We start from the raw sequence: 23,735 nt of genomic DNA, 5'->3' as shown, positions 1-23,735 counted from the left end.
TGAAATTACTCATTAATTTCGCAATTATATTATACTAGGTTTCCGCCCGCGGCTTCGCCCGCGCAGTCAAAGAAAAACCCGCATAGTTCCCGTTCCTGTGGGATTTCCAGGATTGCGTCATTTTCCCGGGATAAAAAGTAGCCTATGTCCTTTCTCGGGTATCAAAATATCTCCAAACCAAATTTCATGAAAATTGGTTCAGTAGTTTAGGCGTGATTGAGTTACAGACAGACAGACAGAGTTACTTTCGCATTTATAATATTACTAGCGACCCGCCCCGGCTTCGCACGGGTGCAATGCTGATACTAAATACACTACAGAAAAACTATGAACGTTGTACATATAAAAACATAGCGGCCCGCTCCGACTTCGTATAGATAGCCTGGCGGCCGGCCGGTACCGCCGCAAACGCTACGTCCCGCAATTTTTAAATCTGTAATATCTTCGAAAATATTCACTTAAATCATACGGTGTAAAGGGCCATATAGATCTATATTAAACGAACAATGTATTCAAGGTATTTAATTGGTTAAGGATTAATGCTGTATTGGTTAAAATCGCATCGAAAATTAGCCATTATTTTTCGTAAAAAGTAAATGACAAAAAAATGTTATTGTGGGTTATCCATAAGAGATAGACATATACCATCGCGGACTTTTCTATAGACCTTTTCAATGTGTATAATACTTAGTACATTATTTTGATAAAACTCGTAGGGTTCAGCCTGCGTTTGCAATGTAAGCGGAAAAAATGTAATTTTTTACGACATCACTTTAGAAACCTCAAAAATAACATTACTTCTCCACTATTTAATGGATGTTATTATACATATAAACCTTCCTCTTGAATCACTCTATCTATTAAAAAAAAACGCATCAAAATCCGTTGCGTAGTTTCAAAGATTTAAGCGTACAAAGGGACATAGGGACATAAGGACATAGGGACAGGGAAATCGACTTTGTTTTATACTATGTAGTGATAGTGAAGTATGGATTTTTGTCGCGTGACATATCTACACGTGACTACACAATTAACAGAGTTTGTCTTACTTGTTAAAAAACCTACTGAATTTCTTTTAAATGTCGTTAAAATCATGTTCTTCGGTAAAATTTCTGCTGATATTTATCTGTTCAAACAAAATAGAACTACTCCAGCAAGCTACACCTATCTGCCTATCCACAACGAAATTGCAGTACAATAAAAATAGATTTACGATTACATCGAGCGGTGCGTCTCGTAAAAGCCATTACACTATGAAAATGGAATAAAATTGCATGTATTTTCCACCCTAAGGGAAGATGTTGCAGGAACATTACGTCAGCAATTTTGTATCGCCATTGTATTGTCGATTCATACGATAAGATACCCCTGTAGATTATTTGCAGTGGATTTTAAACCCTATTGCATTTGCAGTAGGGTTCAAAATAGATAAATTACTTGGATTATGGTGTATCTTATAAGATGCGCGCCAATGAGGCGTACAAGTAAATGTGCTGTGACTACATTTTAAGGGATCAAGTTATTACTTTATTGTGTACACTTTGGGACATTTTTGTGTATTCATCTAGTTGGGTATAGGGAAAGATGCTTTAACATAAAACGGATCAAAACTAGGAGCAATACGACTCTTAATCTTGTCTAATACACACAAATTCGATGTTTGTAAGTGATCGAGTTTTTCTAGATATGTTTTTAAGTTTTGAATAATAAACCACCTTAGTAAAGTCAAAACGAGTCAATATTAATTAAAACAGGCAAACCTACGAAGTGCTAAAAATTAAAACACATCTCTCATCTCACACTAGCTTAGTCTTATTCACTAATCCCACCCATAAAAATAAAAACCAGTCAAAAATACTCACACTGCACATTAATATAGATATCCTTGTAGACGTAACCGTTCGAATTGGTCGCGTTACACCCGTAGTTGCCCGTGTCCTTCTTCACCAGGTCGGCTATAACTATCGTGTTGGCCGTGATCTGTCGTCTCGGGTTCGGTTCCGCCTGTTCTATCGGCTTGCCGTTGTGTACCCACGTGATCTGGGGTTCCGGTGTACCCCCAGCTTTACAGTGTATGGTGGCCGTTTCACCTTCGGCGAGGTTCTGGAACTGCGGCTCTTCTATGAAGAACGGTGCGGCTGGAAATTGGATCGAGCGTTAGTTATGTGGTAGTAACAATTTAAGAACATGATTGAAGAGCATTGTTTCAATGTATAATTATGATCCTTGGTTTTTCTGTTCGGTTCATCGAAAATATTATTTAAGCTCTTGCTTAAATAATATCTCTCTGGGCGAAAAATAAACTATAATTCGTTACTACATTTTTAAGACTAACTATCGTATCATCGCGAAATTAATTTGTATCGACCGCAGATCGTTTAAAGTGAACCCGAAAATCGATTTATTGTATAAAGAAGTAATATTACCGTCTAATTACATAATCGTAACTATTATTGAATCGATCCTATTAGAATACCCTTATTACCATGCTAGAAGTCATTCGAAGAACAGCAATAACTGTATATTAAACGCAATTACACATTTTACGAGACGTTAAAGCGTCCATAAAACTGGCTCAACATGTCGCCTAATATCCTGACCTTTCCAAGTGGTCCAAATGAAAAATATCTTCACCCGCGGTCCATGTATCAAGTGTAACAATGGACTCCGGAAGTTCCATCACAATTTCAATTGAGGCGAAGCGCCAAGCGCGGGCCGTATACAGGCGCATTATTTCGGACAAGCGCGTGTCGCACTTCCTACTAGGGTTGTCGAACTAATATTCTAACTAGAGTAAATTAACAATTCTCACGGATTCTGACGGCTAACAGTCTTTTATATCAATAGATTGAGGAATGGAAACTGAACTCAACTGTTGTCTGACGCGACTAAAATCAAGTTAAGTCCGCGTACGACAATTATAAATTGTTTGCCATAAAATCTACAAAACTCGCAACATCAGCCAGATTATCTATGATTTCTTAAAGAATATTTAAGAAAATAATTTAAAATACAGAATACAATTTCGGACGATACATTAATAAACAATTTTTCTGAAGTAACTGCATCAATAAATAGAATGTCAACCCTATTTCCTGTCCATTAATTAAGGCAAGTGGACGTATTTAATATTCTTTGTTCTTACCGATATCATTTTTCGAAGCCAAAATCGGCTGTTATATTTCAATTTGGAAGTAATGAATGGCTACAAATCACTATGTATACGGTATGTTTGAGCTACAAAATATAATTGTATATTTAATACGTTACACATTCTTCATGTAATACACATACACAATACACATGATATGAATTTGTTTGTATTAAACTTTACAAGCATAAAGAGGCAATTAGTACCTAGTCTTTAATTGGAAACGCGTGACAAATTAACTACAAAACAGTGTTACATATTTTCAAATTCCATATCGGTGCGACATCAGTATTGCGTTGTATTTTCTAAAATAATAAAAAATTGTGCGTGTACTAGTGTAAACACGTAAGAAGTGAAACTCCTTTATGACCTTATTTTTCAAAAAATAATTTACTATATGCAACTTTACAGAAATACGTCAATCACGCGTGTAAGGGATAAAAACAAGATGGCGCGTAACGAAAAAATGTCACACTAAATTTTTTCCAACCCCGATAAAGAAGTTTCACTTCAATTAAAACTATCTATTCTATATAAAATGTATAATTCACTAAGCAGCAAGCAAGTAACCATGTCGATCTTTATGGTACAAAAATCCTGTTAAAATCTACACCAACGATTTTATCACCACTGTTTGCAACCATTTGCTAATGCCATATGTACCAATAAAACGGCAAAACTCCCAACTTTTAGCATCACAATTTATCGAGCAATAAATAATCAATCTTATATGAACGATCGCTCCCTTGGCAACGATGTGATTAAAGTAATTGCTGAACAAACTGAGCGATACAATCCCCCAGTGTGGGGTAATCAGGAGTCACTGTTTCGCTTCAATCAGAAATTTTCGATTATAGGATAAGGAAATTTTCTATTTGATATTTTGTGTTATGCTTTGTGAATATACGGCTAATGTTGAATAACTTTGAAATTATCAGAGATTCATGCTATAGAATGTTTTGAGAATAAGATGGTAATTATACTATACAACAACGAAATTATGAATGATAATTAACATTAAAAAATAAACGTATTTACTATTTTATATGTGTAATAAAATCATTCAATTCTTAATAAACAATTAAAAAACTATGTTCGTAGCAAAACCTAGATTACTTATACACCAATTGTGTCTGTTTTGAGTATTTAAATGCAGAAATTTCATTGATACCATAAAGTCAAAATGATTTTATCTGATTCATCTGATTCGTAGATTTGCCTTTTCAATGCAAGCACTCAGGTAAATTAGTCTGGGCCACTATTTGCCATCAATTTTAAATACCATCGGAAATTATTTAATGCAATCCTTTTTAGTTTTTATCAAAAGCTACACAGTTGGAAAGATTGCAAATTTGTCAGAATTTCATTATCAAAATAGTAGATTTTTAAAATTCCTGATCACATATAATATGAAGGATCAGAATTCTTTAAACTTATATATACAAAATAAGATACCTTAATATACCTCTATTAAAATATTAAAATATCAACAAAACCCTTCCCAGCCCCATCACGCGAACCCTTAACAGACCAGCAACCTTTTGTCTTCCCCTTAACATTTAACAATTTATAGTTGCAAGTTCAAACACTCGTAATCCGAGACGTTAAAATATGAATTATTTTTCAAGTCAGTGGATATGCGGGGAAGCTTTAGCGCTAACAACCCTTCTATGATATATGCACGTTCGTGAGTGCAGACGGTATTCAAGTTAAATTGCGCGTAAGAAGGCGTTACGTAGGCGCGAGCGAAACTGCACTCGCGTTTAGATAGTTTATAGTTGTGTTATATGCTTTTTGTATATTGGCAAAGTTATGGAAGTAAGAACTCTCATACATACGCATTCTATTGAATTTCTGTTCCATTCAGTTTTATGAACAAAATTTATGTAAAATGTCAGCTCATATTGAGATAAATTCTATCGAATTAAGAATAGGATCGCATATTATGAGGTATAGATAGCTGTTAATCCACAGAGTAAATAATAACAATATTAAATCGCATTTTTTCAACAGACACATAATATCACTGACGTTTCATAGTTAGATCGCAGAGCGCATATTTAGTTCAATCCGAAAGCTACCAAGAGAACCAAACAAAAAAAAAACACGACAAATCGCAAAAAAATAATACAAAAAATAACAAAAAACTCACCTTCAACATTCAACTGTATAGAATACGACTGCGCTTGCCCTACTCCATTGCTGACTTCACACGTATACGTGCCTTGGTCCTCATACCCCGATCTCTTGATCACTAGCGTCTTGCCGTAGTTGTCCTGCGTTATCCGCTGCGAGGATAGTATCGTCCGACCGTCCTTCTTCCAGACCACTTGGGGCAACGGCCTGTTTGGGAAATGCTAATGTAATACCCATATTATAAACCAAATAAAAAGAGCGTGTTTGCCGAGCACACGTGTCAGAAGTAAAACTTCTTTGGCAAGATTTCAAGATAACAAAATCGTTGCTTTACTCCATGACGTGACGGTACTGCAATGACGCGACCTTGAAATTTTACTCTCAACCTAAAGAAGCCTAAAGAAGTTTCACTTCAAAAAGTTTGTTAATTGACATACTTTCATGTTGCTAGAACACTATTTTTCCTTATAGGAAGGGAATATATTTGCGCTGTTTGCAAAACAACATACATATAGATATGAATTGGAAATGAAAATTGGCTACGGTTGTTTAGATATACGCAGCATTTTATTAGTGTAAATGTATTAAGGGAAGCAGAGAAATGGTATTACAACAATATTTTAATTTAATTTTATAGATGATGAAATGGTATTACAACATTATTTTAATTTAGTTTTATAGATGAAAAGCATGTATTACTAAAAACAAAGCACTGAATTTTCATCGACATTTTAACACATAAGTTATTCGTGTTTTAACATCAATTATGTTTGGGGATCTCAAGTTATATTCCAAGAAATAAAAAGTAACGAGCAGCAAAGTTGTAAAACATTTTAGGAAGTTTTGTATGGCAGTTTCCACTAAAGCTACCCCAATTTAGTTTGCTTATCACGCCAATTTTTTAAATTGGTTTGAAAAAAAGGTAACGCAAAATATTCCTTGTTGGGAAAAATTATAATTGTAGAACTGTAGAAGTTCAAACTCAGACGACGTTGAGGTACGGTAAGCAAAAAGTAAACTATGAATAAAAAGTATGTTTTCCTAAGCCTCGTTAAATGCCTTTATTTCAACTCCATATCGTAAACGTTCTCAGCACGAGTGGTCTCAAAGCTCATAAACTCACGAGTGCCGCGCCGTTTCTGCATCTCGTATTTCCAGTTAACATTTCATAAATTTTAGAAAATTTTTATGTTTCTCTACTAAAGTTTTACTTTGTTAGATTTCTAAGTTAAGCTTGTTTATATGAGTCACGCAGGACTCGTAAATTGGAGTAGGTATGACTCATACGCTGAGAACGTTTTAGGATACATAAGAAAAAACAAGAAATAAGAGCTTACAGCAAGGATCCAAAATGAGGATCCTGTAGAATAATATTTTGGAAGGTAAAGGTAGAACGAATTTTTACACATTTTTTTCTTCAAGAAAGCTTTAGTGTGTATTGATTCAAATTTCATTCTTTAATTTTTCAAGTCTACGTTTTATCTGTTATTAAACGATCATCAAAAGCCACAAAAACAAATCCTCCTAACGGGTAAATGAAATCACAGTCCCAATTAACGTCAAGCGATGACGTGCAATGAATCACACCATTATTAATAATCCTATCTCAAGGCTCGCATATCTGGAGCACAGGAAGATCATACAATACATACATACATAGCTGACGCATCGCAATCAGGCGCCAGCGTCAAGTGCACGTCTGATTTATACCCGACTGCGTGAAGGAGGGTAATGTTTGCTGTAGTATGTCAAGAGGACCTAGTTGGCACACTGTTTGTGACGTCTGCCAAATTATTGGCTCGTAATGTTAGGGTAGATGACCTGGTGAGCGCGTGAGATAGTGAAGCACCCTTAGTGAGTAGGTTAGAGCCATGAATTCTGGATGAAACTGGGGCATTATTAGAGCAATAAATAACTTTGTTTAGTTTCTTTCATGGTCTGGAATTATTTTCAGACTATTACTGCATTGTTTGTACAATAAATGAGCGAGAAGTAGGTACATTTAAGGAGCATCATCTTATAGTTTATGAATATTTCAATTACCTTATAAACATTATAAAACATATAATTCAAGTACTATAAGTTTAGCTTTTAACATTTCCACAAAGCAAATGCTTCTTGGACAATTAATTTCCAAGTCATAATGGTTAACATCATAATATCAAGTGAATCAAAACAATAATGAACATCTGCAATTCTGTGTCAAGAGCAGACCCATTTGGCTGCTGCGCCAAATTTGTTAGATCGTTAATTTCAACTTGCTTTTGACATTAATACCACAGAGCATAATATAATACTGTTAGATAACATGTGACCTGTACAAACATATGTTTTCAGATCATTTATTCTATTATTCTTTACATGTAACTTAATATTTGAAAAATAATTATTTAAAAAAAATGTACTCCATACTAATTATAATAATTTCTATCCATCTACTAATGTAGCGAACCATAATTAAAAATGCTAATTGGATTGCTCATTAAATTATTTTCCGCGTATAAAAATCCTCGAAAATCCTTGCTGCTACTTCGCTACATAATTATGAAATGCTGAACGAGTTCTCTTAACCTATTTAAAAGCAAAAACAATTAAAATATACTCACGTTCCGCCATAGATGCAGTACAGTTCGACTTTCTTGCCTCTCCACGCTTTTTCCACTCTCCTGGTCGTGTATTGGCGGACTGGCTCATGTTTGTTGAGGGTTGGCGAGATTCCCGTTTGCTGCACTTGAAGATACACCTTGTTACCGAGCTTGTATTCGTTTCTGAACACCGATTTAGCCGCACAAGTGTACGCGTAGTCCACGCTCGCGTCGTTCCGCGTCACGTTCGAGAACCACAAGTTGCCTTCGGGATCTAGGGTCATTCGCGAGTTATTGATCGTCTTCAGCTGGCCTTGTTCCCCTTGCAACATCCAATACACGTTCGGGCTCGGATGACCATCTGGCGGGTTACACGTGAGTTTGAACGGTAAACCCTCTTGAGCTGTGATCATCGTTTGCGGGCCGTCGGTGTCTTTGAACGAATTGAGCTCAGCTTTCCGTACGAATACGGAATTGGATGTCGCCGTACCCCATTCATTGTACGCAAAACATTGGTACTGCCCGAGATCTTCATCTCTGGGCTTGCTGACAACCAAGGTACCGCGTCCAGGTTGCTGTGAGATTCGATTGTCGTAACTCGTGTATTCGAACGGCTTTCCATTCTTAATCCATCGGTACCTGTTGGACAAAAATAACTCACTTAGTGTATGATGTAAGGACAATAAAGTTTAATGTACACTAATACGAATGAGGAGCTAGATGCGTGGGTGGTCAAATTGAAATTAACTTTTAATTATGTCAATGGAGTTTAATGCTGGAAATAGACACGGTAACCTATTAAAAACTCGAATTTCTATTACCCGAATCTTAAAATCCCGAAAACGGTTGTTAGAACTTTTAAAAGACAGATGTAATGAATGACAAATTTTTAAAATTCCTTTTTTAATTTCCCAGATGAATCAATTTCCAGATGCACCAAAACCAGATTTTTAAAAAGTATTTTTTTGTTTCCCGTATTTTCATAATACAGATCTCATTATACCAGATTCTCAAAATACTTTTTTTTGTTTCCCATCGTACCATTTTCCAAATAAACTATTGCCAAATTTTCATAATCTTTTTATTTGGTTCCCATATAATCGTATAACAGATAAACTATTGCCAGATTTTCATAATCTTTTTATTTGATTTCCATACAATCGGGATTATACCTTTACTATCGACTGAAAATAAACATTGTCAGTAAGTAAATTTATTGTTTTAGGGCGCTTGTGCACTACAAGGAATTTTACTGTCCGGCATTCCGATTTTTTACGGTCCGGTGTGGCATGAAAAAACCGATGAATTGCTTGTGCACCTGTCCGTCTTTACTCGGATCAGTGCGGTACAGTTCAAGGAAGTTTGGCGGTATAATACTATCATAAATGATTGTTTTTGCATTTTACAAGAAACGAGTAAAAAATATAGAAGGTGAAATATTATATTATTTCGTTATAATAAAAAGTAAAGTTCCGTAAGAGATTTAAAATGCGTGTTTCACTTATTTATTTTAATCGGTGACGAGGAGCTAAAGCTATTCCCACTTGAACTTTAACTTACCAACACTTACTTAGATAATAATTATAGGTCAATGCTTGGTCAATGTATATAAAATAACAATACCGACTTCTCAAATCTCATTGCCAACTAAAAGAAAGTAAAACAAGAGCTTGCTTTCAATTGGCATATGCAGTAAAAACAGTAAAATCCAAGCAAGTGGGCATTCGAAAACAATTATAGCTACAGCGACTCGTAGACACAAAAAACCATCCGGAATAGGGAAAAGTAAAATGTCGGACAGTAAAATTACGTATAGTGGACAAGCTAGTATATAGATTAATGGCGTGCCATACCGGACCGTAAAAAATCGGAATGCCGGACCGTAAAATTCCTTGTAGTGGACAAACGCCCTTACTTGTCCATTACAGACCGGTTTTAGTGTCAAAGTCGACTCAGTAGGTTAGGTTAGGGTAGGCTAGAACTGACTCGCTATTGTTTTACTTGCCTATTACAGAAAGGTTTAAGTATCAAATTCGACTCAGTAGGTTAGGTTAGGTTTGAACTGTGACCCCCCCATGCACGAGCCGAGCGAGCGAAGCGAGCGTGCCGCGGCAGCGGCCGGCGAGTGCCAGAACCGACTCGCTATTGTTTTACTTGCCCATAACAGAAAGGTTAAAGTGTTAAAATCTATTCAGAAGGTTAGGTTAGGTTCGTGCTGCGTTCCCCTGGAAGGAAAACGTTTTGCTGGATATCGTTTATTTGAATTTCAAAAATCTGGACATCGTTTGTCTGGATATCAATTAACTGTATTTCAAAAATTTGTGTTTTAAAAATCTGGCTTTCGTGCATATGGATTACGGTCATCTGGATTTTGTGCATTTAGATTTCGTATGTCTGGAACTCATTCGTCTGGATTGTAAAACGTCGTACAAATAAAGAAATGGGCAAATGAAATTCGGAGTTGCGATTATATGGCAAACAAAACTTCGAAATTTTAAAATTCGGGGTTATGAAAAAATGTCCAAACGTTTTCTGGATTATGATATTCGGAATATTAAAATTCGAGATTAAGATAGGTAACCAATAGACACAATAGAAGAGATACAGTAATTGACATGAATGACGCATATCGTAATCTTATACGACGATAATGTAATTAAATATCTTCGTTAAATAGTAATAAATGTGTAAATTTACATGAAATTTTAACTTGTTAAAAGTACATGCCTCTATTGGCTTATGTTTGGGTGCGCCTCTGCGTGTCGTGAGTAAATTATGAAAAATAAACATGACATAATATTTCCGACAGCCCGTTCGCGTTGACTCAATCAAAGCTGATTCACGAATAAATTATTGCATCTCTATCTGTGCCTTAAGACACCGTTTATGATTCAAACTTATTATTTACTCGAAGCTTTAAGTTTCATATTTTTTACCATAACCAGGCCGCAGTATTGTAAGTAAAGTAATAGGCCAAGATTAAATACAGCTGAGAAACTAATTTTGCCTCGACACTACAAAGGACTACTTAACAGCCTCTCTCTTGACCGCTTTGCATATCACTTAGCCAGGTCAGGTCAGGATGCATTTTATGGGGAATAAAAATAAAAAATCTGAAATATGAAACGCTACAGAGAAGCTTTCTAAAGTTTCTGTAAAAATCAACAATTTATGCTTCCTTAAAGCGGATTGTAAGCTTTAATCATGCTTTAATCCACAAATTTACAACTTTTTGGCAATCGAACCTTATGCCGTGTTAGTAATAGGTTGTAAACCTAGGAATTTTAAAAGCTAGATAAAATGGGTTGTATATTTTCCACAAAAAGCTAAATCTTGTTCAGATCACGAACTTATATACGTTTCATTTACAATAAAAGCTATAAATTGTAAACTAAAAATCTAATGTATAGGGTGACCCGGTCTGAGACTTTCGACCTAGAAATACAGCCTTTACCCGATAAGCCGCTAATGCTCTAGTAATTATTCTTACGTTATTAGCGACGCAAGTCACATACGCCACTGTGGCATTTAATTAACTAATGTACTCGTCCTATGGCGTTCTATTGACCTGATAGAATTTGAAGGCCAATTGTTTCAGGTCAGCTGAAAGCTTTCATAAAACATTACTCTACTTGTACCTTTTTTATTGTCAATATTGAAGCTCTTGAAATTTGAAACCTCTGAGTGTTTTCAAATGTTTTCAATCATGGAATATCGTAAGGAAGTTTGCATTGGTTATTTTTTAGCGTGCTCCTCTTCATAGCATCATTAAGAATGTCACGCGATGTCTAAGACGATGCATGAAGGTTACGCAAGGTTTTTATTAAGACAATAACATAACATTATAATGGAGTACGTAATGAAGATATTAGTTAAGACATTATATACGCATTATATTAATAGATCTTCTGATGGATACGAGCTTTTTAGATCAATTTGTTCACAATAACGAAGCCTAATAGAACACGTGTCTGAAATAAAATCGCGTAAGGAACGTAATATCATGGTTCGAGCAACTAGATATGCATACTAATAGATTGTCGAGGACGCATACAATAATTCAATTTTAATAAACTTCCACTTAATGACAGATGCTATTGATAAGCTATGAACGAAATATACCTACAGTTACATATACATATAATTTTAACACATACCTACAAATAATTGAAATTATGGAACAAATAGAAGTGTGTAGTTAAATCGTAATTTATATTTACCACTCTTATTCTCACAGATAGTGAAACAGGAGCATATACATTTTTGGTTATATGTTACAGCTTTTTACAATTGTTCGACAGTGAACCACAGTTCTTTGTGCTACGTAGTCAATATAAAAATTTCCGTAGTAGACAGAGATACTAGCTCAACATCAAAAGCATTGTCTGAGTTGCACTACCCGTCGGATACGGTCACTTATCGTTCAAAACGCGAGGAAGTGCGATCGGTAGAAGCCGATTAGTCTCCCCTTACCTGTCCTTATAGCTTGAGGGAGAATGGGAAATATTACAATAATTCTATAACCCTAATAAGATATACGGTATGAGCTTTGTAAAGCGCAGAGCCGTAGGGAATAGTACATCACGAATGCAATTTTTATGATGAATGATGGTGTTTTGCTGTGGGGAAGTTTAAAAACAATTTGACTTGTCCGTCAAGTTGTTGTATTCCTATAAAGCTGCATATTATTTGTACTATTTTGTATGACAAATATGAGAAAATAACATGTTCGATGTACATAGTGTCGACTTAAACTACTTCTCAATACATATAAGAAAACGTTCGTTTTCACTGTCTCAAATGAAATCATGCCAAACAGTTGCCTACCCAGAAACAAGCACATCAATTCCTGTAATCTCAAGTTAATATCTAAAGATCCTCATATATTTACATTAATAGTATAGGCTACGCTCGCAGCCTCCGTATTCTCGTTCATGAATGGGACCCCCAGAGTACGTCACAGGCATTAGTATCAGGGGTTGTTCACCTCCATGGCTACAGCGCAAATTCTACACGCTTTAGTGGAAATATTTTTTGCAAAATAAAACGTTATGGCAACTGCAATGAGAAAGCTTAGCACACGCTAAGCTTTCTCGTTTGATATTTTTGCTGTGCATAAACTTGGTTGATGTTTCTGGTGCAGTTAAAAAGTATATTTTAAACTCGAACCCGAAGCGAAGGATTTAAGATTAAAGGTAGGATTATCTTTTTAATTGGATTAAATCCAGAAAACAAGCATAGACCTTTTTTAAATTTGTAATAGAAAACATTTTCCAAAACTGTTTAATTAATCATCCTTTGTTGCCAACGAACACCCTTTCTATACGAATACATGTTCATACTTCTCGAGTTTGTATTACAGAAAATAATATATACGCATATCCAAAACCTGAAATCTCATAATCTCGTGCGTCCAGCTCCAATTTGAAGGGCGAGGAAATGGTGATATTTCCACGATTTCCCTGGTTGCGTGCGGAAGGCAATCTCACGGCGGATATACATTCTCGTCACCTGATAGAGCTTAGCTACACGAATAAGGAACATTTATTCTTTGTCGTACTGATATGGGATAGGCTTTGATACGTTTGATTTTATGCGGAATATATTATATTATTTACTTTGTGTAGTTGGAAGTATGAACAAAGATGTCTTTTGGTATGAAATTCAATTTTAATGCGAATGTTAAAATTGTGACTGACCTTCAAAGGCCACATTTAAATGTATGAAATCTTTATAAACTATAAACTTTAATCAACATTCACATCCTTGGTGACACTACTATTAAATTGGTAACAAATGATCATGATGAAAATTACATAACAACGTTTTATAAAAACTGCGCCTACCATAATGCTTTCACGCTATTACCTGGTAACAATAATAACAAAAGGTGTTTCGTTGTTTTGAAACCAGTATGAAGTCAATCATAATTTAATGTTCGTTCTCTAAATTTTAAATCTTGAAAACGAAATACTTTTTAAATGGGTACTTGAAGTTTTACTGGTACCAAGAGAACTCATAAACCAATCACACATTATAAGGTACCAAACGAGCTGAATATCAAGTGCTTTACAAAAACATAGGAATTAAATAGTGAGACGAAAATGACATCTACCCATTCAACGTTCAATCCAGTCGATCTGTGCATGTTCCATACACGGGCATGGTTTATACAAACAAATATCGAGAGGAAACGATAGTGACTGTAATCCTTGCAAATCGAACGTATTCACACAACGTATGATGTCACTAACCTTGCCTTTTCGGATTCGATCGCCGGCGGTTGCATCTTTATATTATGACGATTGTGACTAAACACGGTCATGGGTGACGTAATGCTTCGATAACTTAGTAAAATTAATAATTGTTTTAATTTTTAATCTTTATACTGTACAAATGGCTAAGTATGAGTGTACTTAAACTACATACGTTCTAAATATTTCGCGACGTGACTCTTAAATATCTTTGTAATGAAACTACACACAATTTTATTGTTTAGAGCTTTTCCCAAATAATTCGTTTATTTTTCTTTTGTTTAGTTTAGCGGTCAAAGTTTAATTCTCTACCTTACATTATAGATAACAGTCGTAATAAATACAGTTACTCATGATTGCATTACTTAACATTTAAAATACTTCATAGCTGCCGAGGTCACAGTACAATACTGTCAGTATTCAATTCAAATTGAATACATAACTAATATTAAGGATTATAAAAGAGGCACCAACTTCTGCTCGGCTTCGCTGTAGGCTCGTAACTACTAGATCTAGTTCGCTGCTAGCTATTCGGAACTTTATCTGCACTAAATTTCATCTCGACTTTTCAGCTGTCCTTACATAATAGACCTACAAACATACATTCACACTTTCGTATTAATAATATGCATCTGTAGCTAGTCGCTTGGACTCCGCCGGGTTAGTTACTCTTTTCAATATTTTAAGAGTTCCTAATGCAAGTAGAGAATAATACAACAAACCGATAATCAGTCATAATCAGAAATCTCGTTCAGCCATTCTGCAGCTGTAAGTGGAGTAACTAACACGACTTTCTCCTATATTTATACCTATAGATATAGATCTAGATAACTTTCAAATCAAGGACACTAATCCTATCAGGCGACCGAGTCATTAACTGCACTGTAACGATCATGCATACGACCTCCTGAATTGGGTCAACGAAAGGCCGAGCTCAATAATATTACGTATTGAACTCTGAATACAGTAATAAGTATTAATGCTGTTACAGTTAGGTCATGGGTTCTATTTATTTATGTCATTGTTAATTTGCAATCTTATAGAAAGACCTAAAATTAACACTTTATTGTTGTCAAACAATTTTGGCACCATGACTTTCTGTATGAGCGTAGTAGATATTCTAGTAAGTAAAATTGTTTGTTCATAAACTAGCATCTGAATTAAACCTTAGCGTATTCTCCGAAACTAACAAAAGTTAAACTTTCAATAGAAGTTCAATAAACTATCATAAGGAATCCACCAACAGTACTCCTAACTCACTACAAATCATTGGGAGAAAATGTGATAAATATGTACTTTTATATTTTAGAGCGATCAATTCCCCTACATCACAAGTTTTTTTTTTTTTTTTTTTTATTGCAACCCCGGCAATGGAGCAGGCGACCCACTTGATGGTAGGTGATAGTCGCCGCCCATGACGTTTCACAGCATTAGGGAACGTATTGCCGGTTTTGAGGTGGAAGAAGGCTTTTAAGGTGGGTGTAGGCTTTTTTCTTGAAGCTTCCCATGTCATATTGGTTAGGGAACACGGAAGGTGGTAGTTTGTTCCACAAGAGAGTGGTTCTAGGCAGGAAATGCCGTACAAAACGCACAGTTGTCGAACGCCATGCATCGAGATGGTGACGATGATATTTTTGTTTGTGCCGAGCAGTGCGGTGATGGAACTCTGCAGGTGGCATCAGTTCAAATAGTTCTTCAGAACACTCACCGTTGTAAATGCGATAAAATACACATAGAGACGCAACATTACGCCTCAAAGCCAATGGATCGAGCCGATCGGTGAGCTCGGGAAGGTCGACAATGCGGCAGGCACGACGCTGAAGGCGGTCAAAAGGAAGTAATTGATACTCGGGTGCTCCAGCCCACAAGTGAGAACAGTACTCCATGTGTGGCCGAACTTGTGCCTTGTAAAGTAGCAGGCAAGTTCACATTGAACATTACAACATGCACCATATGAAAGCGTCTAATTGTCCACACGGCGTATGACGCGCTGCTGACATCAGACCGTCGCGTGATCGCGTCAGCCCGTTCCATCTGACGCTATATATAACCCGCGATCATAACGAAACTGTGCCCGCATTGACCACAGGGCTTGAGCAACTCGTAAACAGATACCTTCGAGTCGTAGGGATAAATATTGATTACTGGTCAGGAATTTTTGTCTTTACTCAACAGAGTAACAATTTTTGCAGGACGGACATAATCCATATTGCCAAAAATCCACAAATTATAAAACTACGTTATCTCTTTTGTTTTTATAAATAAATGAACTTTTATTTATTTATTATTTATTTATAAATAAGGTATAAATAGACTTAAAATCACAGTTGTAGTGATCTACATTATAATGGAATGACGCAACTGTAGCAAACAAAGAAAGAATATCAATGGATTTTCTAATTCATAAAAACAAAGAACGCCTAAATTCGAACCAAAAGATCATAGAAGAACATCGATGATAAATCGATTTTATAGGGATAAAAAATAAGCTTTTTATACTAAAAATTATTTCCATACGCAAAATCTATTAATCCACCAGGAATGTTTTATGCTGTATTCATTCTATAGCGGTATTGAAAGGCTTGTATTATGTATATGATGAATCATGAAGATGTGTAAGCAGCGTTCTGTTTTCCGAGTTGAATTAGCATTCATGCTTTTATTTATATTTTTATATCAAGTGCGCTTTCAGTCATGGAGAGGATATTCCTGTTTCAACATTGACATGATGCACCGACTATGATATGATTATGTGATAAGTGATTATGTATTAACAGTTGAGATGATTAAGTCGTCTATTCATATTTTTATAAAAGCTCGCGTTGAATAACCCGTACGTTTATCTCTAGGATATTAGACCCAATTTCACCAATATTTTCTAAATCAGACATTTATTAATCGAGCTTCAAATTAAACATGTATTTTAACATCGTTGTCAACTCTACAGGTCCCAAGAAGGAAATCTAACAGCCGATTATCAAATGGACCATTAACTGAGCGACTCACGAATCATTCATTCGTATTTTAAACCGCCCGAAACAAAATGTCATAGTTGACAATACCATAGTTTCGCACGTTGGGGCTATTTGTTCTAGTTGTATAATAACTGTCATGTTTGGTAATTCGACTAAATTGAAATGTTCTAACACAGTATACAATTTAATAATCATGTAGAAACTTTTACGTTTGCTGGTTTATATGTCAAACGATTTGGTCGTTACCATGGTTACAAATGTTTGATGTTATTTGGAGATTGTTTTGTTGTAATTTTTCTTGTGTTATTTTAATTTTATTTTGAGTTGAATAAATACAATAATGTTGAAGAAAAATCGCGGTTCAATTTCACTTGGTCGAAGGTAAACTGGATCTGGTTGAAATTACGAAAAAAAATTCGGAGTCCGAAGGAAAGTGCGAGAGATCTCATACTAGAAGAGCAATTAAAACAAGAAAAATAAAGACGAAGCAGCAAGATACATTTAAAGTAAATTAATAGTAAATTCTTGTTTGTAATAACCTAGTATCTAGTTGTTATAACCTATTTATTGAATGATGTTGATAGGTACAATCTAAGGGTACAATAAAAATGTTTTATAAAAACACAAGTTTTATTTATTTAGGTAACATGAAAAATTACATATTTCTATAACAATGTCACATTTAAATTAAATTAGGATCATCATCATCGTCAGCCCATATACTTTCTCACTGCTGGAACATGGGATTGGTAGTGCTAACTTAAACTTAAACACGGTAAGGGATCAGGTCATTATCCACCACGCTATCTTATGATATGTCGGTTTCCTCACAATGTTTTTCACCACTGAGCCATCACTGCACTGCACTACAATAAGCAGTTGGTCTGTAGGTGAAACTGATAGATTCCTAAAACAGAATTTAAAATTTAGATAAGTACATTTCATAATCATGAGGAGGCCTGAGCCTTACCTGAGTAGTGGTGAAGTTTACATTTTAAGTACCTATATTGGTATTCAATACTAGATTTGACATGACTCACAGGATTATTATGGTTTAATTGAAAATAATACAGTATGTAGGAAGGAACCTTTATGCACATAAATATAAATATTACCTCACGAGATAGTTTTACTTACAGATCCGACGGTTATTCGAGTTTATCTTCAATTAATTGCAATACTTCCAAAACCGTTTGTTTTGATAAACGAAATCTTGTACTAAAATCAACATCATCATATTCTTCGAAACAATGACGACGTCTTTATAAATTCTGGGCCGTCGCGGTCGCACTATATAATCCAAATTATACAAATCATCCAACACATCTTCATTTTCAAAAATAAAATAGTATGCAGAGTCCATCTTGACAGCAAGAAAACTTCAAATCATTTTTTCTAATCGCTTGTTAAAAATTTAAAGAGCCTCTATGCCACGGGTTAAATATAATGCCGTGTTAAGGAAACTAATCCTCGATTAGGTCATGGTGGGACACTCCCTTACATTGATGTCCCGTTAAAAGAGTTAACAGCGTGTTAAACTAACTAACAGAGCTTGATGAAACTGGGCCTAAATGTAATAATTAATATGTGCTCCAAAAGGGGATAAATTTAATCTCACGGTATGGGTGCGAAAAATCCATTTAATCGCGAATCAATATTGATTTATGCGATTAAACCGCGCTCTCACACATCCACGCAATAACTAACACTCTGCATTAACAAATCAAAGCTAGGAAACTTAGCCCTGCACAGAACAAAACGCAAATATTTCAAAGGCACCAACAATAGACGAGGAAACAAAGTTTAGGGTGTTTCGTGGGTTGTGGTAGAATAGAGCCGTGCTTTTACAAACCGCACATTATGTATAAGAACACGCGAACGAAAAAACACAAAGAACACAATGGATGCGGATTCAAGGAAGACCGCGCGATTGCAAACCGGAATATTATTGTCCCTTTGTTGGTTGGTTTATTTTTATAGCGGCATTGGTTGGTATCGAAAAATTGCATAACGAATATGGAAACTTTTATGTATAGTAATATAATATTGTAATACTGTGGTAATATCGAGTTTATTTAAAAGAAGATACATATTTATATAATATTATTCTCGATATAGAAACTTTGGCAAATATAAACTCGTCACAGGAAGAAATTTAACGCATGAGTATGCGTAATTAGAAGTACATAATAAAAGGTTCATCCAACATTAAACGTTAACGATACATTCTTCGTCATATACAATCTTCACGTTTCCTGTATAACCAGTATTGCAAATGTAATTGATTTCATTCACACACAATATCTCAAACTGGTATTTATTCCTAATCTGGTCTAGCCGTCACGGCTTATCCGTTAATTTCAAAAGGGTTCTTCGCATTTGCACCTACTGAATACACGTTTTGGCGGGCAATATTTTTTAACAAAACGTCAATATTATAATATTTTAAGCTCTCACATGTGAATATTTTGTTTTCAATATCAACGTTTTCGCACACGCTCTTCAGCAAAACAAATATCGCATATCATAGTCACGTCTCCGATTATTATTTAAGATGTGCGTCACGTATCAGATGTTATGGAAGAGATATAGCAGCATATAGTTCTAATATGATTCAATCAATTTAATACTAACTTATTAACTTGAAATGGAAGCAGCTGCATTTAGCTAATACGATTTCTATTCAATAATGATTTCACAACACACTTGAAATGCTTGAATTTTCCAATCAGAGCGATCAAAAATTTACGATCTTGGTACACAAAAAGTAACGTGCACTGCGGTTAGCTTTCTGATACGAGCCAAAACAAATCAAACGACTATTCTTCCATGTTTTCCAAAACTTCAATTTCGTGTATCGCAAACGCAATACAGCAGCCGTATCGTAATAGTACCATTTCCCTCGTAAATCACGTCTTTTTTCGAGATCTCAACCCGTCTGTAGAGCCCTTTACTCGCACGAGCACTCTCCACATATTGCGTTCGTTATACCATAACGAGAGCTCGATAGCTACCGAAACTGTATACTCCAAATGCTATTTTACAATTTTTATTAACCGTGCTCCAATTTTGATAATGCTATGACTAAGACTAGCAAATGTGGTTTAAAGCACGTATTGGTTAGGACACGATAAGAATTGATTGCCTAATAAAGGAGTAATGCAAACAAACTGTTTATTAATGTATTGTAAGAATTCAATTGATGAATAGGTACGTAATATTCTGATACATAATATAGAAGTATTGACATACTCTTAACCAGTAAAAGTTAAAGGAGCATGTTCCAACACAGTGGTCACTCCCGAGGTCTGAACGCAAGCACTAAGGTAACTTACACTAACTATGCCTTGACCCAGTCCTAGATGGATCTGGTTTCTACAGACGAGCCAAACGGATACTAGACACGAGAACCAAGGCGAATGCCGATTGTATAGACGGCTTTTCAATTAACTTCGAGAAAAGTTAAGGCTATGTAAGCTTGCGCATCTATTTCTATTAATTATTCAACTTTATACTTCGTCATGATTTAATTTCATCTTTGTACTCTACCTATACATTGATATATTGATTAATTAAAAAATTAATAACCAATAAAATGCGCGAATACGATTAGAACATCAAAAAATCTGCAGGAAATTGATTAACGGTATCTACGTGTACGCTTAAAAATTCTAAAGAATAACGGCTTTTTATCCAAATTTTATGAATTTCTAATACCGACTCTTCAAATAGTCAGCATAAGTTCCCTTAATTTATAATTTACTGCATATCATATCGTCAAATTGAACTGTACTATTTATAGGTGTTATATTTTCACGTCTTTTCCCTCTACTGTATTTACGTTTTGTCAATCCGCATCAAGATGTGACATCTCAAAAATCGGAAAGATTACCCTGATCAAATTCGGCAAGGCACTTCCAATTATGGAGGGTTGTTTTTCCGGACGGCGAACGAGATTGAAGCGAAATTTTCAGTATGTAATCGATACGTATGTTTGTACAACTAATGGGCTGAGTGCATTGACCCCGGGCTCGTAGTTGCATTATAGATTGTTGAAAGAAATATAATGTAACGGAATATTGTGAGAGTTCATAAATTATCGCGACGGGCTATAAATTATTGATTTTGTAATGAATGCTCCTTTTTCACTTGAATGTGTTAAACGTAGTAAGTAGCAGAGGTTATCTGTAATATCGATCGTTTTAGGTTGAAAACCTTTAGTGATTAGAAGTACCACAGTATTATCGTCGTAGTCGTTTCATAAAAATGATGGTCTTCGTTTACTTAGTGTATTTTCAGAACTCAGAACCACATTATTCTCCAACTTACCAATAACTTTTTATTCGCTTTTCTGCAAAAACTGTTTATTCCATAACTTCTACAAGTAAACCCATTAAATCTCCCGCAATGCTCCTAGAAGTTTTTATTTGATTGCCAATAGCAAAACTATTTTTCATCTTATTTGCCCTGCGGACGCCTTTCATCGTTCCACTCTATCATTTACTTGAGAAACCATTAAAAACCGACAATTCGAAGAAGCAATTGCACTAATGGTTATAGTTTGTTGTGAATGAAATAGTTTCTTTCAACTTTGATTTTTTTTTTCAATTTCATGTGCAAGTAAACATCTAGAGGACTAATTAGTTCATGGTTATCGAACTTCACAGAATAATTAAATACATAGCTTATTTACAATAACAAAAACGATTTCAAATTAGTTGCTAGTGTATAGGCCAGCAGCTATAGCAATTAAAAAATACTGTGTGACTTTTTTGTTGTTTACTAAAGTAATTTCCTATATTGAACCAATTCAATTCGTTGGCAAAAACGCAAATGTACTAGTAATAATAATATGATCTATACACTGTGAACAAAGAGCACACATATCTCATTAAAACCCTGCTAGCTCTCTAGCGTGTAGCGACCCAGCGACACACTTTGGAGCTATAACTTTTATAGCCTTTGGGTTGGACTATTGCTATACTGTATGTTTGTATGTAATACTATGTTTGATGTTGCCCTATGCACACAATGTATGTACGTAATAGTTCGGATCAACTGTCCGTCAAAAATTGTTAAAATAACCAAACGGAAAGTGATGAGGCAAATGAGGAAAAAATAGGTAAATTACGTTTAATTCGTTTATATCTGAACACTGATTCTTTTCATCATAGTAATTTCGAAACATTATAAAACTCTTAATATTCATATTCAACATCGATACATACTATGCGTATTTCACTGTTACCATATAAAATAACAACAAATCTTGTCCAATCGGCGGTTAACATAACTGCGGTTTTCCTCTGGCCACAGTAGTTTTAGATTTATTTTACTTCATTATAGTCCACAATCGGATAAAAGTATGCAATTTCCAGCATAACTAGTCTACTATCTGATAAAAGTGTTTGCGAAAAACTTTAATAATTTTCTTTTGTGAACGGATTTATACGAAAGTTACATAAAATATGACTTATGAGTTCAGCAAACTTTTTTAATTAAATTAATTATAGATAGTGCTCTATTAATAGTGCTCTATTTATTTACCATTTTTACATAGAATGCATTAAGTTAAAATTAATAAAACATGGTACTATGTATGAATTTCCATCCCCTTCTTTTTTTCGTCAAAGAGTAAGAAACGTAAATATGTATATCCATCCTCACCAACCTATTTTGTTGCCTGGCAGACATTGCTGTGCAATAATGCCGCCTTTTGTGCAAAATATTAGTACCTAATATTTTTTTATAAGACTTCTACTGTTCTGTACATCAAATTATTATAAATAAAGAAATGATCACTCACTTAGGCGCCGGTTCTCCCTCCGCCTCGCACTCGATGATGAACGGCTTGTCCACCTCGCCGGGCTGCGCCACTTGGAACAGCAGCTCTTCCACCGTCGGCTGCTTCACTATCCGCGGCGGTGACGTCACTGTAGCACAAAGTGTGGGTTAGACACGGGTATTCATAGTTAGAATTATTATGTAACTACGTAGTGAAGACTAATTGGGAATGGGATCGGACTTCGGAGTAAGAACGAAAGCACGGATAGACTACGGGATATTTAAATTAACCTATGTTTAAGGTGTTGTATATCGGTTATCAACTGAATACCTATATACAAAAGTTATTTCTAGACCTCAAGAATCGATTACGATTATAATAATAAGACAGATTATTGTCTATACTGTCTCTAATCCTAGAAGAAAATAAGCCTTTTAAATCATAGTTTCTAAATTTATGATATATTTTGCTATTTAAAGTAACTTAATAAATGTAAAAGTGAAGTAAACATATTTTTAAAATCCAGACAATAATAAAGTTTCGTACAAATGATGGATAAAGAGGGTTTTTACCGAGTCAAGTAATACAAAGAACAATGAATATAAAAAGTGCTGAATCAACCCCTGTTTAAAATTCACAAAACTAACATTTTTCAATCTCGCCTCATTACTGAAAGGGTTAGTGTAGGGAGCAAGAATGTTAATTATGCAACTTCATATTTAAGAGTTCCTGTTTTTGCTGTTGTATTAAGAACCAGGTTTAGTGTTTTAAGTATCTTGCTTATATCTATCTTAGCTTGGAAGAGATTGTTAGTGATAAGACCACTTGTTAAACCTTGTTGTTGTTGTT

At 35.0% G+C, this 23,735-nt stretch overlaps 1 protein-coding gene across 3 annotated transcripts in view; it reads right to left on the bottom strand.

Moving 5' to 3' along the window:
• Nucleotides 1-23,735, bottom strand: part of Nrg (Neuroglian) — a 52,617-nt gene that overhangs the window by 22,853 nt on the left and 6,029 nt on the right. For all 3 annotated transcript variants that reach the window (XM_090103237.1, XM_090103235.1, XM_090103236.1), the window contains exons 3-6: nucleotides 22,908-23,034; nucleotides 7,894-8,511; nucleotides 5,304-5,494; nucleotides 1,863-2,138 (exon numbers count right to left, since the gene is read on the bottom strand). In XM_090103237.1, coding sequence (XP_089959363.1) covers nucleotides 1,863-2,138; nucleotides 5,304-5,494; nucleotides 7,894-8,511; nucleotides 22,908-23,034 — 1,212 coding nt within the window. The remainder of the gene's footprint in view (nucleotides 1-1,862; nucleotides 2,139-5,303; nucleotides 5,495-7,893; nucleotides 8,512-22,907; nucleotides 23,035-23,735) is intronic.

The sequence above is a fragment of the Colias eurytheme genome, chromosome 6 (assembly GCF_061535395.1).
Source record: "Colias eurytheme isolate Ceu_HAF_F1 chromosome 6, ilColEury1 Martin Lab GWU primary, whole genome shotgun sequence".
NCBI lineage: Eukaryota > Metazoa > Arthropoda > Insecta > Lepidoptera > Pieridae > Colias > Colias eurytheme.
This window is presented reverse-complemented; position numbering and strand designations above follow the sequence as displayed.